The following is an 18322-nucleotide window of genomic DNA, read 5'->3' as shown; positions in this document are numbered from 1 at the left end:
TGAGGCCATACTTCAAATCCCACGCCTTGAAACTACATTCAGTTCAGTTATTGAGAACTGTTGCACAAGCTAGACACTCTTGAAGATTGTTGAAGTGAGTCGTTGAGCTCAACAAATTCGATATTAAATTTGTGTTAAGTGGCGGCCATTAAGGCCTAAGCTCCGACATAGTTCATCTCTGAATGTTCGGTGAATATGGAAGATCTACGCCCAGAAGTGGTCTGAAAGTTATATGTGGGCGGAGCGTCCAACCAAGCTCATAAAGAAGCAGAAGCCATGTTGGTTTTCCCGGAATGGGATTGGACCTATCAAGCTTTATCATTCAAATTGCCCGTGAAAAATAACAAGACTGAATATGAAGCTCTGTTGGCCAGACTTTGCCTAGGCCTCAAGACAAAAGCAACGCTAGTACAAGTCTTCACTGACTCTCAACCTATTCTGAATCAAGTTTCTGGGGAATATGAGGTCAAAGGGATTGACCTCGTGAAATACCTTAAAAAGGTTACAGCTTTGCTTCAAAAAGTTTACCGTTATTAGTATTCCTCAAGAGGAGAATGCAGTGTTCGGGCTTAGTCAAAATCGGTATAAAATTAAAAGACTCTACTAGGAGTTTTGTTTGAAACTCTGCGTCAAAAGAAATTGAAATACAAACTGATGTTCATGAAGCCTGGCAGGTTCGTAGGAAAAACACCTCGTAAGCTTTGATGGATGATCTGCTATACCGCTAATCATTCACCCACCCCTTGTCGAGGTATTTTTACCAGAAGATGAGCAAGAGTATGTTATGAAGTAAGTACAAGGAGGTCCTTGTGGGAACCACGCGTCACGCGAGACCTAGAGATCTGGTCAGACAATTGGCAACAACAAGGTATTACTTTAGAAGCTTGCATGGAATTTGTGAAGTACTGTATGTCATGCCAGTTGCATTCATAAATACATCGCCAACACCCTGATGGGCTAACCCCAATCAGTCCCTAACCCTTTGTTTAATGGGGGTTGGACCTTGAAGAACCGTTCCTAGGGGCGTTAAGAGCAAGTACAATGTTGCTAGTGGAAATAATTATTTCTCCAAACTAGTAGAAATAGTAGCCCAGAACAAAAACCTCGAACATCTTGTCCTTCATCTAGCAAAACATCTTTACTATGTTCAGAGTCCCAATAATCCTGATGATGGACTTGAAGGATATGTCCTTGCGGTCTGAAAGAATGTCCTTCCGGAGGAGTGTCCTTCGACCAAGATGGCAATGCGTATGATTTAGCTTATATGATAACGGTGACCTTATACGGAAGATCATCTAGTCTATTGAATTAGGGATTCGTAATGCTTAGGTAGAAGCCGCTTTCGATCGACGGATCACTTTGGTGATCTGGGACTAACATAGACCGGATCCTACAACGGATTACACCAAAGAGTGGTGATTTGAACTGAGAGAATTGACTAGTGGGAGCTTGGAAATAGGTGGATTAGATCCAGTCGGAAAGGGCAAAAATGATAGATGGAACAGGGCTCGAAAGGGAAGCCCGAGAAGGCTCAAAAAGGGGTCGGCCATGTGATGACAAACCTAGAGCATTGGGCCGGCCATGTGATGGTCGGCTAGGGTATTTGGGCCGGCCAGGGCAAACCCATTAATGGGCTACTCTGGCCAGCCACCCTTTATAGGAACCCTAATTACCCTGAAAAGGGTATTTCAGGGTAATGTCCTTTTATGTGGTCCATATTGAACACTAGTTTGAGTGAGACTCCTATTCTAGGGTTTCCATATAAGGACCAAGTTAGAGAACAAAAAAGACACACCCAAAGATTGAAATCCACCACTGAGAGAAAGAGAGAGCTCTTAATCTATCTATCTAGTCAAGAAGAAGGAGGTCTTCATCTAAACCTTCAAGAAGGTCTTAGCTGACTTAAAGAAGGGAGTTCAAGTCAACCTACTCGGTGTCTCAAGTAGAGGAGCTACACTTGGAGCTCTTATCTTTCGAATACTGGTCGGAGTTTAGTTCGAGGGAAAGCGAATAAGGCAGTCTTCTTCCCGTTCTAGTTCATCTTTAGTTATTGCATATGATCCTGGAAACCTAGTGTTAAAAATATAGATGTTTGAGATTCCTCTTACTACACTAGCGAGATAAAAAACCCAACAGTGGCATCACGAGCCGATTGCACGAACTATCTTTGACTAGACGAATTAGATTTAAACTAAAACTATAAGATAAATTAGTTTGAATAAAGATTCGAACATGTATTTGATTAATTTGAATGACATTGAGACGTAATCAAATATTTTAATGGGTTTCAATAACATATAACCTTAGATTTTCGATTTTTTGAAAAGAGTTTTTGAAAACATGATCGTAGGATTTATGAATTTTGAAAAAGTTTCAAAATCTGAGTTTTTGATGATTATAATGAAAAATAGCAGTTGAAACGAACAAAGAAGAAGGAAGAAGGTGGGACGGTTGGGGTTTTTAAAATAGTTTTTAGAAACTGCCCAGCCGGACCGGCCAGGACGCGTCTGGACCGGTCCAATGCGTCCCGGGATGCAATCCTGAGACTCGGGAATACCGGAACTGTGAATATCCCAGCCCGTGTTTTACTTGGATTCCTAGTCTGTGTTGGACTAAGAGTCTGAGACGCGTCTGGGCATCCCAGTCCCAGTCGGACCATGGAGTTCGAGACAGTACGTCTCAGACGCGTCTGGGGTTCTCAGCATGTCTTGGTCTTAGACTGAGATACTGACACTAGTCCAGACGCAAGAGGGTATATTTTACGTCTGGAGAAATTCTAGATTTTTTAATTTTAAATAAATCAAAATGAGCATTTTAAATATGCATTTGGTACCACAAAGTAGGTTTTTGTGTTGAAAGTGCCACAAAATACTTCAATGAAAGAATGTAAGAGCTTCATTATTTTCATTCACAAAGAAAAATATAAACTTCACTTCTATATTCCTTCAACAAAAAAAAAAGATTCACTTCTATATACAATCATTTATGTGTCATTATCTAAAAATACAAAAAAAAAATGAATACAATAAGTATGGGAACTTGAAATTTCATGCCCACTAGCATATAAACACCAACTAAGTTCTCCTAGTTAACTATTTTAAAAGATACGGGAAACGAGATTTAAGCTCGTGAACATCATGGCAGTAAGGAAGAGCTTATGAGGTGCAAGTCATTATTTATTGTACTTCCTCTGTCCCATTTTATTTGGTTGTTATCTCTTTTATGGATGTCTCAAAATGTTTGGTCACTTTCCTTTTTATAATATTCATTTAATTATTAAATGATGAAACTTCCAACACTGCCCTTTAGTTTGAGTACCATTCAAAAGTTCTATTTGGTTTCTACGCTTCTACCAATGTTGTATTTAATAAAATACTCTATATTAAATGAGGGTATTTTAGGGAAAGTCTTTATATTTGTCAACAATAAATATCATGTTGAATTCCCCAAAACTACAAACAAAATGGGACGGAGGGAGTAATATGAGCATTTAATATTTGTAGTAAGATAATATGAATCGCCTCTTCATGACAAGCGTTTGAGGAGGTTTCAGCAACGTGACACCTATACAACTTCCTCCTTTGGCCATGTTCCGGTCCAAGACCAAACTAAAATCTTGCATTTTATTTTCAAATTTGAATTTGAATTTCATTGTGGGTATGAAGATAAGAAGGGAAATGATTATTTTTGCTTTGTGTGGGAAGACTGGAGAATACACACGTCCTGTATGATGAGTTTGCTTTTAATTTCAACCAGGTATCATGAGACATTTCCTCCCCATTTTCAAAAGATTTTAACCTTTTAGACATTATGAAATGAGAAATTCGAGAGTGGAAGAGATACTCAAAATAATTCACAAAAAAGTATGGAATTGAGGTGGACATGATAAGGGCAGAGGCAATAAGTATTAAGAGCATTAATGGATTGATACTTCTCAATCAACTTTTTTGAAAACCCAAAAAAAAAAAGTGAAAACACAAAAAGAGAAGAAGCACAAATCTGTGTAAATTCTGTAATGAGCGTGTCTTCCGCCTAGGGATTAGAGTTTGTATCATCGCCATTCACCACCCAGACTGACGCTCATCACGCTTCTGCTGACTCACCTGATTCGGTTACTTCCCATTTGATACTCTGTCTTTTTTTTTTGTAACTTATTTAAAACTGATATAATTGTAGTCTAACAGAAAAACTAGCTAACCGCAAATTTTGACTTTGGGTAAAACGGATAGTATAATCGTGTCCTTAACTGGGTATACTGATCGAGTCAGTTCATCAGAACCTCTTGTCCTCTCCAATCAAATAAATTGTTCACTCCTTGTTCTGTATTAGCAGGCGGCCCAACCACCACAAACTGTATTAGTTTTTGGGAATTTCGTAAGCATTCGGCTGGTAAAAATCAAACTGTTTTTATGTAGCAGTGTTTTAATGGATGCAAGGGCGGAGCTATGGCGAGACTACCCCCTGGCCCTGGTCGTAACCAGGGGTAGATTTTGTAATTTTTCAAAGAAGTAGGGGGCATTCAGTCATTTCTAGCTTTTTTTTGCTCTTTTCTCAGCGTCGGCCGGATTTTGAAGGAGGAAATTGGTTTCGACTTCTACAAACAGATTAGAGAGTTGAGAGTATCAAGTTGTTGACCGGTTCATCACTTCTTTTCTTTGCAAAGCACCATCATCATCTCTCTCTCTCATCTTCTCATTGTGAAAATAGTCTCACATGGGAGAAGGGCTATCCAACAATCAAAAATATAATGTTTAGGTCATCTTCGCTCATTGCCAATTGGATTTGAGTTGGATGACCACAAACTTAACATGGTATCATATCTAGGGCTACACGTGATAGGCTTAAAAACCACATGTGCTCCGCGTCACCCCGAGAAAAAAACACGTGTTAGGCTAACCACGCCACACGTGAGGGGGCGTGTGAGAATAGTCCACATGGAAGAAACAAAATCTTGGGTATGTTGTCTACCATCTATGACCTAGGAATGTAGTATTTCTTATTACTTTCTTATTTTTTATTCTTTCAAAAGCTTTCTAAATCAAATTTAGGGTTTCTTAATCTTTCTTAGTATTTTTTATTCTTTCTGAAGCTTATATAACTAGGGGTGAATATCGGTTGAATAACCGACATTTTAAGTCTATACATAATTCGATCCAAAGGGTTCGATTATTGTAAATCTCAATCCGTTCATAGTTTGGATAACCGAACCAAACTATGCATGAACGGTTTGGTTCGGTTGGATAACTGAACCAAAGGTTAATATTTCTCCAAGGACAAAATTTTGAGTTTTCGAGTTTAAAACCTGCTACAGTTAGTCTTAGAACGTGCTAAGAATTAGTTTTATCTCACAAACCATTAAGTCTATATCTACATGATTAATTCGACATAGTTTACTAACATTCGATGAAGATAGAAAATGATAAACAATTGAGTCTCCACCATCCATCATGCCCAATCATATATTCTTATGTATATAATATATAAGAGATACCAATAAATGATCTAGTTCGGATTTTTCGTTTATCCATCGAATAAATCCATGGACCAACCAAGCCCCTCGATTTTGACCTTTTAGTATCTGAACAAATCCGGATAACCATTGGAACGGTCCCCGAACCACCCAAATCTGTTTGGATCTGATTTGTTTGGTCGGTTTGGATACTATGTACATCCCTATATAAAATTTTAATTTGTATTGTTTTAGGCTTTTAGGTTATTAATATTGTTATTTTGGGTGGATTATTAATTTTGATTAATTCATTGTCTATTATTCCTTTGTTTATGTTATTGATTTTGATTATTTTGGCTACTAATTTAGATAATTTTGGTGATTGATTTTGTTATTGTGAGTTCCTGATTTTGAATTTTGGTTGTTTGAGTAAATTTTGTAGAGAGTGAGAGTTGTTGAACAATGAAAATTAATTGCAACAACTAGTAACAACTTAGTAGAATAGTAGCAACTAGCCTAAACTTTATTGTCAGGGACTCAGGTTACCCCTTACTTTTATATTTCTATTCAGAGTTAAAATCCTTCACATTTATAGGACACCAAAAATTGTTTACATGTTAGTTTTGCGAGTATATATTTTTCGTAAGCACAATGTTTTAAAGCAATTTTAGGCTAGTTGCGTTCTTAGTTTTTTGTGGATTTTTCAAGCGGATTTCTATCTCTGCCACATCAAATTGAGAGAGAGAGGGAAGAAAAAAAGACACCAAACTATTTGTCTAGTCTGAAAGAAGAATTAATTCTTCACCTAACTACTTAATTGGAGTTCTACTGGACTTAAAGAGTGGGAGATCAAGTCGATTGCTCGGGTGTCTCAAGTGGAGTAGCTGCAAATAAGAGATCTTGATAATCGAGAAAAAGTGATCAATTTAGTCCGAAGGAAGCGATATAAGGTATATCTCTAACTTACTAGTTCACTATTAGTCGCACGAGAAAAACTAGCTAACCGCAAATTTTGACTTTGGGTAAAACGGATAGTATAATCGTGTCCTTAACTGGGTATACTGATCGAGTCAGTTCATCAGAACCTCTTGTCCTCTCCAATCAAATGAATTGTTCACTCCTTGTTCTGTATTAGCAGGCGGCCCAACCACTACAAACTGTATTAGTTTTTGGGAATTTCGTAAGCATTCGGCTGGTAAAAATCAAACTGTTTTTATGTAGTAGTGTTTTAATGGATGCAAGGGCGGAGCAATGGCGAGACCACCCCCTGGTAGGGGTGGGAAAAAGATCCGGAAGACCGCTATCCGACCCGTTCGACCGAGATAAAAAGTGTCCATGGACACCCGATGGTCATAACGGTCAGTGTCCGACCGGCCCGAAAGAATTGGCGGACGGTCACGGTCAAAATTTCATGTCGAAGGACCGACCGTTGATCGACCGGTCCGAGTGACCGAATAGGTTGACCGACTAAACTGTCCTCATTTTTACAAGTTGACCGTTGAATTTTATAGACATATAAATATATGATGATCGTTGGCTATAGTCATATAGTCCTCTGGAAGACCAAACATTAGTGAATGGCTTAATTATATCTTGTCAAATGATGATCAACTGTGTTTTTTCTTTTTTATATTTACTTTTGATTTCTTGGCTAAACATCTTCATTTGTAAGTAATTTTGTTTGTGGTAATAAAAATAAAGTTCTGAATTAAGTAAATTTATTGGAAAGTCCGGACCGAGACCGTCCGGTGTCCGACTGGACCGGTAAAATAAACGGTCTTGGACGGTCAATGGACAAAGAATTCTTGAGAGTGACCGTCCGAGTCCGCCCGAGTAAATAGGTGGTCACCAACAGTTTATGTCCGAGTCGACCGGTTCGATGAAGTTAGAGTCCGATACCAACCGGTCCGGACCGATTCCCACCCGTACCCCCTGGCCCTGGTTGTAACCAGGGGTAGATTTTGTAATTTTTTCAAAGAAGTAGGGGGCATTCAGCCATTTCTAGCTTTTTTTTGCTCTTTTCTCAGCGTCGGCCAGATTTTGAAGGAGGAAATTGGTTTCGACTTCTACAAACAGATTAGAGAGTTGAGAGTATCGAGTTGTTGACTGGTTCATCAGCATCACTTCTTTTCTTTGCAAAGCACCATCATCATCTCTCTATCTCTCTCATCTTCTCATTGTGAAAATAGTCCCATATGGGAGAAGGGCTATCTAACAATCAAAAATATAATGTTTAGGTCATCTTCGCTCATTGCCAATTGAATTTGAGTTGGATGACCACAAACTTAACATGGTATCATATCTAGGACTACACGTGATAGGCTTAAAACCCACACGTGCTCTGCGTCACCCCGAGAAAAAAACACGTGTTAGGCTAACCACGCCACACGTGAGGGGGCGTGTGAGAATAGTCCACATGAAAAAAACAAAATCTTGGGTATGTTGTCTACCACCTATGACCTAGGAATGTAATATTTCTTATTACTTTCTTATTTTTTATTCTTTCTAAAGCTTTCTAAATCAAATTTAGGATTTCTTATTTTTTATTCTTTCTGAAGCTTATATAACTAGGGGTGAACATCGGTTGAATAACTGACATTTTAAGTATATACATAATTCGATCCAAAGGGTTCGATTATTGTAAATCTCAATCCGTTCATAGTTTGGATAACCGAACCAAACTATGCATGAACGGTTTGGTTCGGTTGGATAACTGAACCAAAGTTTAATATTTCTCCAAGGACAAAATTTTGAGTTTTCGAGTTTAAAACCTGCTACAGTTATTCTTAGAACGTGCTAAAAATTAGTTTTATCTCATAAACCATTAAGTCTATATCTACATGATTAATTCGACATAGTTTACTAACATTCGATGAAGATAAAAAATGATAAACAATTGAATCTCCACCATCCGTCATGCCCAATCATAGATTCTTACATATATAATATATAAGAGATAATAATAAATGATCTAGTTTGGATATTTCGTTTATCCATCGAATAAATCCATAGACCAACCAAGCCCCTCGATTTTGACCTTTTAGTATCTGAACCGATCCGGATAACCATTGGATCGGTCCCCGAACCACTCAAATCTGTTTGGATCTGATTTGTTTGGTCGGTTTGGATACTATGTACATCCCTATATAAAACTTTAATTTGTATTGTTTTAGGCTTTTAGGTTATTAATACTGTTATTTTGGGTGGATTATTAATTTTGATTAATTCATTGTCTATCATTCCATTGTTTATGTTATTGATTTTGATTATTTTGGCTGGTGATTTAGATAATTTTGGTGATTGATTTTGTTATTGTGAGTTCGTGATTTTGAATTTTGGTTGTTTGAGTAAATTTTGTAGAGAGGAAGAGTTGTTGAACAATGAAAATTAATTGGAACAACTAGTAACAACTTAGTAGAATAGTAGCAACTAGCCCTAAACTTTATTGTCAGGGACTCAGGTTACCTCCCAGATAGTAATGGCAGAATTCCTAACATTAATAATTCTAATCTCACCAAAGTGTCACAATTGATCTCGAGCAACAGTTGGAATACTGAAGTCTTAAGAGAAAACTTTGACATTCATACTCAGAATCTTATTCAGTCTATCCCGTTGAATAACGAAGGTAAAGACCAGCTCAGATGGAAACTCACTAAAACGGGAAAATTTACGGTCGCCTCTATGCACCAGCACCTTAGTAATTCTACTAACATCAATAACACGAATAACCAGAACTGGAACTTCATCTGGACTCTCCCAACAATTCCACGAATCAAGATGTTCATTTGGAAAATCTGCACCAAAGCACTCCCAGTGAAGGATAGAATAGGTAAGTATATAAATAATGATAACACTTGTCCGAATTGCAGGAGCATTGAATCTATAGAACATGCTCTTTTACATTGTACATTAGCTAAAAACATTTGGTTTAAATACAACATCATCGTGGAGAACATTACTTCTTTATCTGAATGGATTTTCTCTTGGGAAAATCAAAAGAATCAATGCTACACTAGTAATAATATTCACTTTACTACCATCTTATGGATAATATGAAAAGTGAGGTGCGACCATTGCTTTCAATATGAATTAAATGATCTCAATAAAATTATCAGAATGATTGATAATTTTCCTAAAACCAACACCAAATCCGAGAAAATCAGGCAGAACAAAAGTGAAAAATAGCAACCTCCGTAGGAAAATTTTATTAAGATAAATGTAGATGCTTCATATACCAATGTAACATCCAATGTGGGAATCAGTATGACAGTTCATAATGCAGAATCACAATTCATCGCAGCGAAAGTAACATCCGAGAGAGCGAGAAACAGTGAAGAAGGAGAAGCAATGGCTATCTTATTTGGTATCGAATGGGCGAAGGAGAATCATTATAAGAAGATAATAGTAGAAAGCGATAATATTAATCTAATCAAACATCTCTACCGAAAACGGCATGTGGTGAACTGGCAATCGTTAATCCATACACGCAAAATTAAAGAAAGAAGGAAAGACTTTGAAGAAGTGCAATTCAAGTATGTAAAGAGATACCTAAATTCAAGTGCAGATAAACTAGCAAAATGGGCGAGAAAGAAGAAAGCAAGCAAAAGCTGGAAGAATATTCCATGTATGTTAGTTAATAAATATTGTAATAACGTTTTTATTTAATATATGAGTACTAGTTCAACAAAAAAAAAAAGGGACTCAGGTTACCTCATACTTTTATATTTCTATACACAGTTGACATCCTTCACATTTATAGGACACCAAAAATTGTTTACATGTTAGTTTTGCGAGTATATATTTTTCGTAAGCACAAATTTGTTTTAAAGCAATTTTAGGCTAGTTGCGTTCTTAGTTTTTTCAGGGCCGTGCCTGAGAATTTCGGGGCCCCGTGCCAAATTTGATTGTAGGCCTTTCGAACGACAAAAATTAGCAAAAATCGAAACAAATGCTAGATAATCTGCCAGTAGATAGATGAAAACTATAGATGAATCCAAATGCATTTTGAAGAAAATAGTCGTAGAAAAAAATCTATCTTTTGATATCATTTTTATAAGAGATTTGCGAACGAAAAATATCTTTTATTCTATCTTATTATACTTATTATAACTACATTTAATATAATGAAATTCTAAATTTTCATAAATGTTGGATCTTAAAAAAAATTACCTATTATTAGAATTTTATTGCTTAGAATCACATTAGATAATACAAGAGTTAGAATATTTATCAAAAAATACTTATATAAATTTACCTCTTGTTAGGATTTTATAAAGAATTAAGATTTATATTACTTAGAATCACATTAGATAATGTAGTTAAGAAAAAGTGTAACACAGCAAAACTAAAGGTTGATTTAACGATATTACTCTTTAACCTCATAAAACCACACAAAAATAAAAAAAGTGACGTGCATGTGGCTCGAACCTGGGTCTATTGGGTGAGAAATCACGCACCTGACCAGCCGAGCTGGTATACGTTATGTGATTAACATGATGTCTTTACTTTTAATGTAAGATAGTTACGTGAACCTTTTTATCAATTGGGCCCTTTGGTGGTGGGGGGCCCTGTGGGGCCGCCCTGCCCGCACCCCCCACCACACGGCCCTGAGTTTTTTGTGGATTTTTTTATGGAGACCATCAAGATGGGCCTCACGGCCGAACTAGTTAGAGGGCCACATGGCCGAGCCCATTAGGGTTAGAGTTTAGGAGTTTCCGTGTTTTAGTATTTCCTACTAAGTCTAGGTTTAGAAGTTTCTATGTTTGAGTATCTTTGATATTTAGGAATCCTAATTTGAGTCTATCTACAATTTTTTAAGTTCCTATAAAAGGAAGTCAGGTATGTCCTTGTTATTCAGATTAGAGAATATTATGAATCAAGTTTATTGTTAATCAAGTTTATCGTTTATTATTAATCAAGTTTATCGTTTTATCGTTTTTATCTTTATTTCATCAGCTTTATTTCATTAGTTTAGTTTAATAACAATGGTGGATTCCATTACTTTTACGCTTCCACAACAATCTACATCAGCTGGTATTCAGAGCTTGAAGAATCTAGGAATGAAAGATGAATTTTTTTTCATGGATACATCTCTCCTTGAATGCTGGATTTTTTTTCCACGTTTAGGTTGGGATCCCTTTCGAGATTCAAAACAATTTTATGTTGATAAAAAATATGAAGAAAAAATTAATACCGTTTCTAAAATTCCTCTATTTGACGGTCAATATCATATAAATTTTTCGATTTAACATATGGAAGATTGGTTCATAAATCAAGATATCCATGATGAAGATAAGGTTTTTCTCATTGAACAACATCTGTCCGAAAGAATCTATGAACAATTCAATGCAATGCAATGGAGACTCATTAATCAAGGAAAAAAATTCGTCGACGATTGGACTACATTGAAAAGCATCTTTAGGTGTGTTTTTCTTCCTTTAGATGAATATTTTTCATATGTGGAGACAAAGATTGAATCCAGTAGACAGTTCTCGAATGTTATTTCGGTCACCGTGTTCGATGATATTGAAGAAGAAGTTCTTGACAAAAAGAATAAAATTTTCTCAATGACGGAGGAAAAAGAAGAACAAAGTGAATTATTCTCTTTTAGCTTGAAAAGATCAGTTCATTCTAGTTTAGATTTGATTAAGCCATATTCGAGTTTGGTTTATAAGCAACACGAAGATGAACGTGGGAAGATCGTTCAAGTGAAGAAATTCAAGGTTGATTTTTCCATAAAATATTATGTGGTGTTTGTGGTCTTCTTCATCAAATTAAAAGATGATGGGAGATGTTGCAATTTGTTGGAAGTTTCATTCCTACATTTATTTTTGCAAGATTCTTTGCACTATGAGATTGAAGCTAGTGATTTCATCCAAGTGGGTGTCCTTCGACTCCAATGCACCGTTCGCTCGAAGTGGGAATTAAGGATTGCATTGTTGAGTCTCACTTGAGGGCAAGTTCGTTCTCGGACGGGGAGTATGATGGAGACCATCAAGATGGGCCTCACGGCCGAACTGGTTAGAGGGCCTCATGGCCGAGCCCATTAGGGTTAGAGTTTAGGAGTTTCCATGTTTTAGTATTTCCTACTAAGTCTAGGTTTAGAAGTTTCTATGTTTGAGTATCTTTGATATTTAGGAATCCTAATTTGAGTCTATCTAGAAGTTTCTAAGTTCCTATAAAAGAAAGTAAGGTATGTCTATGTTATTCAGATTAGAGAATATTATGATCAAGTTTATCGTTTATTATTAATCAAGTTTATCCTTTTATCGCTTTTATCTTTATATCATCAGCTTTATTTCATTAGTTTAGTTTAATAACAATGGTGGATTCCATTACTTTTACGCTTCCGCAACAATCTACATCAATTTTTCAAGAGGATTTCTATCTCTACCACATCAAATTGAGGGAGAGAGAGAAGAAAAAAAGACACCAAACTATTTGTCTAGTCTGAAAGAAGAATTAATTCTTCACCTAACTACTTAATTTGAGTTCTACCGGACTTAAAGAGTGGGAGATCAAGTCGATTGCTCGGGTGTCTCAAGTGGAGTAGCTGCAAATAAGAGATCTTGATAATCGAGAAAAAACGATCAATTTAGTCCGAAGGAAGCGGTATAAGGTATATCTCTAACTTACTAGTTCACTATTAGTCGCACGAGATATTGGAAACCTAATGTTAGACGAACTAGATGTCTGAGATTCCGCTTAGAACAATATGAGACGATAAAACTTAACAAAGGTGCATCGAAGCAAACGAAAAGCCGGATTCTAGTTAGCCCCCTGAGCCATGCTCTGATCAGAGAGACAAAGCTGGAGGTCTTCAGAAGTCAACTCGGCACCTCGAGCTTTTCCTTACTCGAACAGAACAACAGTGACATCGATTGATTGATGGCGTCAAGATCCACTTTTTGCACACTAGCCACGATATTCAAAAGATTAGTCAGTGTCTGAAGAACACACTCGATAAGATTATCTTTAAACGACCATAACACGTGGCTCTCATCCATCCAGTGCCTCACTACCTCATCATCTCAACCGGTGTTTCACCACCACTAACCAAACTTATATAAGTATATTAGGTTTTTCCTAAAGGGAGACGATTCTTTCACACTCTTACGAAATCACTAATTTAAGCTGCAACACTTGACTGACTTGAGCGTGAAAAAGCCTTTTTCGCAGGTCCACCATCTCAAATCATTATCGGCTGCTAATATCAAATTTGCCCTTCTGGAGTCAGCCAATGGGTTGAGACTGATACGTTGAATCCCGCTTTGCTCCTCACTATCAGTGGCGAAACCTGCATGGAACTCGGAAACCTCTCCGACGCTCAAGACAGCAGATTGCCCTTGTAATTAAAATATTGAGTATTAAGTGAATCAGAGTTCATGCATCCACTTGTGACTTACTCCTAGGTTAGGTTCACGCCTTCTTGGAGCGCGATTTGATTACCTTTTATAGCTTGTTTTGACCGACTATTGATAAGAGGTGTCGATGAGGCGGCTAAGATCCACCATGTTGGATTGAAACTACAATTTGTAGTTGTGAGATATTAGAATTCTTCTTTGGGATTATCCTATATGTTTGATATTTAGAAGTTATCTTATTCAAGGATACTTTATAGATAGTGTTTTCGAGCTTGTAGTTCTTTTTAAGAAAAGTTTTCTCCTCTCAAGACTCTTGAAACGCAAGTTCAATAAATAATTAAGATCCTCACAGACTGGGATCTCTGATTAGATTCAGGATTAAGTCGACAAACATTAGGCACACTTCAACACCCCCTCTGCCACATGTTTTTCGTAATTGAGATTCGGGTCCACTTACGAGGACCTCCCGAATCTTCTCTTAAATCATAAGGTAGATTTGATTTATTTGAGTGAGGGCATGGCTTTGGTGCCTAAGACGATCGAACCGATCCTTCAAATTTAGGCTTGAGTGACAGATCTCTTTCAGATTCAACTTGTTGACTTGATGCCGGTTGATCCTTGGCTTTTTGATCTTTCTTGACTTACTGCCACCGTAGTCAATTAATGACTATTTTTGGATCATCATCGGTTAAAGAAGAAAATTTAAGAGAGCTTAGATAAATAGCCGATAAACAATTTTCCGAGAACTCGATCCACAGACCCTTCTTCTCACACCAAGAGATATATATGACCATATCGGTAAACAACCCCAATTCGAATCCATGGCCTAAGAGCATCTCCAATGGGAGCTCTATCCCTCCAAAAAGTACAACTTTTGGAGGGATGGAGCTCCAAACCTTCTCCAATGGTTCTCCAAATCTCCAAAGATTTGAAGAACCATGAATAGTACTTCTTCATACATGAAGGGGCACTATTCAACTTCTCCATATGAGATGGGACTTTTTATTTGGTCCTTTTGCTTTTATGTGTTTAGTTTAAGTTCCTTTAAATTATTTTTTTAGTCCTAATTTATTGTATAAGTTCTTACTTATTCATTTTAAGTCCCTGCTTTAATTCTTTTTTGTATTAATTAAGTTTCATTTCAACATATATTTTGATTAATAAAAATAAAATATATTGTAATTTTGTTTTATAAAGATTAACATAACTAAATACATAGTACAACTCGGAAACTAAGACAAATTAAACTGAAAACTACGATAATTCTTCCAAACATCTTTAACAATTTAAAGATTAATCAGTTATGTGAAGCCTCACCTTTTCTTGCCCACAAATGGTCAATCAAAGCATCTCGTAACGCATAATGAGCCTGAGTATCTCTAATCTTCCTGTGTCGAGATAAAAAATGTTGAAAACGTTGAGTCTCATTCTCAGAGATATTCACATTGTGAGGAGATGTTCCATATAAATTCTTACCTCCATATTAATGAAGAAGTTTAAGTAGTGCAATGTATTTTTTTTTTTTATCAATTTTTAGTTTAATTTTCTTTTCATGCAATCTTTTTTTTATTTGTTTTTTCTAATATATTAGTGATTTTCAATATAATTATTATGTCTTTTTTAATTTACTATATATGTAGTAAATGAGTTTTTGTTTAAATGTTAGATTAAAATAATGTAGTAAATATTTTGGAGGAGTGGATAGAGATGGAACCATTGGAGAGCCCTCTAAAAGTGGGCCTCAAATTTGGAGAAGATGTTCATTTGGAAGGGCATTTAGAGAACAACCATCCTAGATGCTCTAAACAAAAACAAAAAAACAACAGGACAAAGAAGTAAATGGGGGGGAAAAAGGACAACAAAAAAATATATAAAAAAAAGAAAAAGCAAAGTGAGAGGTGGGAGAGTAGTTGCTTTTACTTTTACTTTTTTGCACTTTACTAGCAGTATTGAGTTTTTGAAAAATGAAAGATGGATATGGGCTAGAAAGAGAAACCACCTAAAGGAGAAAAGAATAGAAAACAAGAAATTAGTGAGAGAAACAAACAGGGACTATCCATAAGGAGTTAAGGACCACTGAGTAGGCGAGAGACAAAAAATAACATCACCAAATAAACCTGCAAATTTTAGATCCAAAAACAAATAAGGTATGAACAAGAATTAATTTTTCAGGGGTTTCCTCTCCCACTAATTTTCAACCAAACTTCCCTCTCTCTCTCTCTCTAGCCAATTTTCTCTCTCTCTCTAGATTTGAAGTTGGGAACATGAGCAGGACTAGTAGAGTAGTAGTTGGTGGGTAGGCATTGTAATGAGATTGACTATTTGTGATCCGCCACCCAGACGAGCCACTCATCTGATTTAGATTCCACCACCTCCATTTCCTCCCACCGGAAAACTTCCCCCTCAACTACTCTCAAATCCCATCTTCCAGTCTTTCATTAACAGAGACCCTTCTTCTGCTCTCAAGTGACAAGAAAATCAATGAGGTGATTTGCAAAGATTTTGAAGTATTCAAAGGAAAAAGCTAGGATTTTTAGGAGTTGGGTTCCTTAAATGGAAATAAAGCAAAGAGGAAAAGCAAACTAGGGTTCTTAATTTGAGTAATGTTGTTGAAGTAATCAAAGAAGAACATTTAGTAGTAATAACAATGAAGGGTTACATAGAAAAAGATTCCCAAAGTAGAAAACCAGCTTCTAGAGATTTGAAGGAGATAGCAGGGAGTTTCTTATCAGCAGCATCAGTTTTCAGTAAGAAATTGCAGAAATGGAGAAAAAAGCAGAAGATGAAGAAATCTGAGACTGGTAGTACTAGTGGAACTAGTGGTTTAGCTACAATGCCAGTAGATAAACAATATTCGGAAATCCAAGATTATACTTATGGAAGAAGATCTTGTGATATTGATCCAAGATTCTCTCTTGATATCGGTCGAATGTCTTTCGATGCTCCTCGATATTCCCTTGATGAACCTAGGGCTTCTTGGGATGGTTATTTGATTGGAAAAAGTTTTCCAAGATTACCACCAATGGGTTCTGTTCTTGAAGATGTTCTTCCAGTCCCTGTAAAACGAACAGACACCCATATCGCTGTCGAAGAATCTCTGAATTCTATTAATGGTGATTATATAATTCCAGGTGGAACAGCTCAGACTCGAGATTACTACTCGGAAACGTTTCAGCGGAGGAGAAGAAGCTTTGATCGATCAAGCTCCGGTAGACGAAAATCAGTAGGGCTAGAAAATGATGACATGAATTCAGTTTGTAATGCCAAAGTTTCTCCTGGAAATGTTGATATATTTCATGGTGCAACATTGATAGGTACAGATAGAGATGTGAGAGATTTCAAGTCAAATTCTCTCAGACATGACAGAACAGAGAGTTTCGAGTCGACATTTAGAGATTCTTCCTCTATTTCTTGTAATGTTGATCAAAAGGGATTAAAGAAGTCCAGTAGGTGGAGTAAGGCCAAGAACATTTGGGGTTTGCTTCACAAGAAAAGTATCAATAACAATAACAAAGACAACGAAGAAGAAGAAAGAGACAGGTCTAATAACAGAGGAAATGTAGTTGAAAGATCATTTTCACAGTCTTGGCAAGATCGTCGAAAGAATTCTAATGGAGAATCAAAACCCGGGTTAAACCAAGTTTTTCGAAGTAACAGCAGTATAAGCTCTAGGACTTCTATGAACCCCGGTAATGCCTTTGGTGGTGGTACGAAAAATGTTGCAGATATCAACGGCTTTGGGAAAAAGAAAGCGGAAGAAGTTGTGTTTGAACGAACTAGAAGCGCGAGATATTCTACCAGCGATATAGTCGATAATGGCTTACTTCAACTCTACTTGACTCCATTGAGAAACAAGAGTAACTCATCTGGAAATAGTCGACCCGGTAACCCACAATCTATCGCCAGAAGAGTTCTTCGATTATACTGAGTTGAAAGGTGAAACTTATCAAGTGTTTTTCGATCAAGAATTGATCTATCTGCAACTTTTGGTCTGTAAACACTTGTGTCTATCTATCCATATGTAATGTATCCTTTGTTCTAATCATAGTTGGTTTTGGTAAACTAAGCTTGAATAATGAGAATATCATAACTAGTTCACTGAATCTATTGTCATTCAGACTTGGCAAACAAACCTAAGAGACAGATTCAAACAAAACTATAACCTTAAAATGAAGTCAACTATGACTTGATTGCTGTCAAACCAGAGTCAATTTAATAATACCTTGAAACCGAGTTCTTTAATGGCGTGGGAAGAGTTTGGGACGATTATGAATTGTGGGTACTAACTACTAACTAACTAGCTCCAACCAAGTATCAAGTACTATTCTGTTCTGGACTCGTTCACCTTGTCATGCACCTAGTCATCGGTCACTGAAGTAGTAACTACCTATAGTTTTTCTGCATTTCGGGAGGAAGTGTTTTGGGAAACTTGTATTCATGGATACATGGTTCTTTTTCACAAGAAGCTTTTCTAGCCTTCGAGTGTGCCTAACTTGGAAACTTCTTCTCC

The 18322-nt window shown here is 36.7% G+C and overlaps 1 protein-coding gene across 1 annotated transcript; it reads left to right on the top strand.

Annotated features, from left to right (window-relative positions):
- Positions 1–15763: 15763 nt before the first annotated feature.
- On the top strand, positions 15764–17915 carry LOC147557982 (protein OCTOPUS-like). The gene has a single exon (XM_086659535.1). The coding sequence runs from the start codon at positions 16460–16462 to the stop codon at positions 17738–17740; it is 1281 nt and encodes a 426-aa protein (XP_086515661.1). The 5' UTR covers positions 15764–16459; the 3' UTR covers positions 17741–17915.
- The last annotated feature ends 407 nt before the right edge of the window (positions 17916–18322 follow it).

This window comes from Eschscholzia californica, unplaced genomic scaffold, assembly GCF_041429995.1.
Source record: "Eschscholzia californica isolate CP2 unplaced genomic scaffold, dmEscCali1.0.p SCAF_2, whole genome shotgun sequence".
Lineage (NCBI taxonomy): Eukaryota > Viridiplantae > Streptophyta > Magnoliopsida > Ranunculales > Papaveraceae > Eschscholzia > Eschscholzia californica.
Note: the sequence above shows the minus strand (reverse complement) of the source record. Positions and strands in the feature narration are given on the sequence as shown.

Coding starts and splice junctions, on each gene's coding strand:
- LOC147557982 (XM_086659535.1), top strand. CDS start 16,460: ATGAAGGGTTACATAGAAAAAGATTCCCAAAGTAGAAAACCAGCTTCT.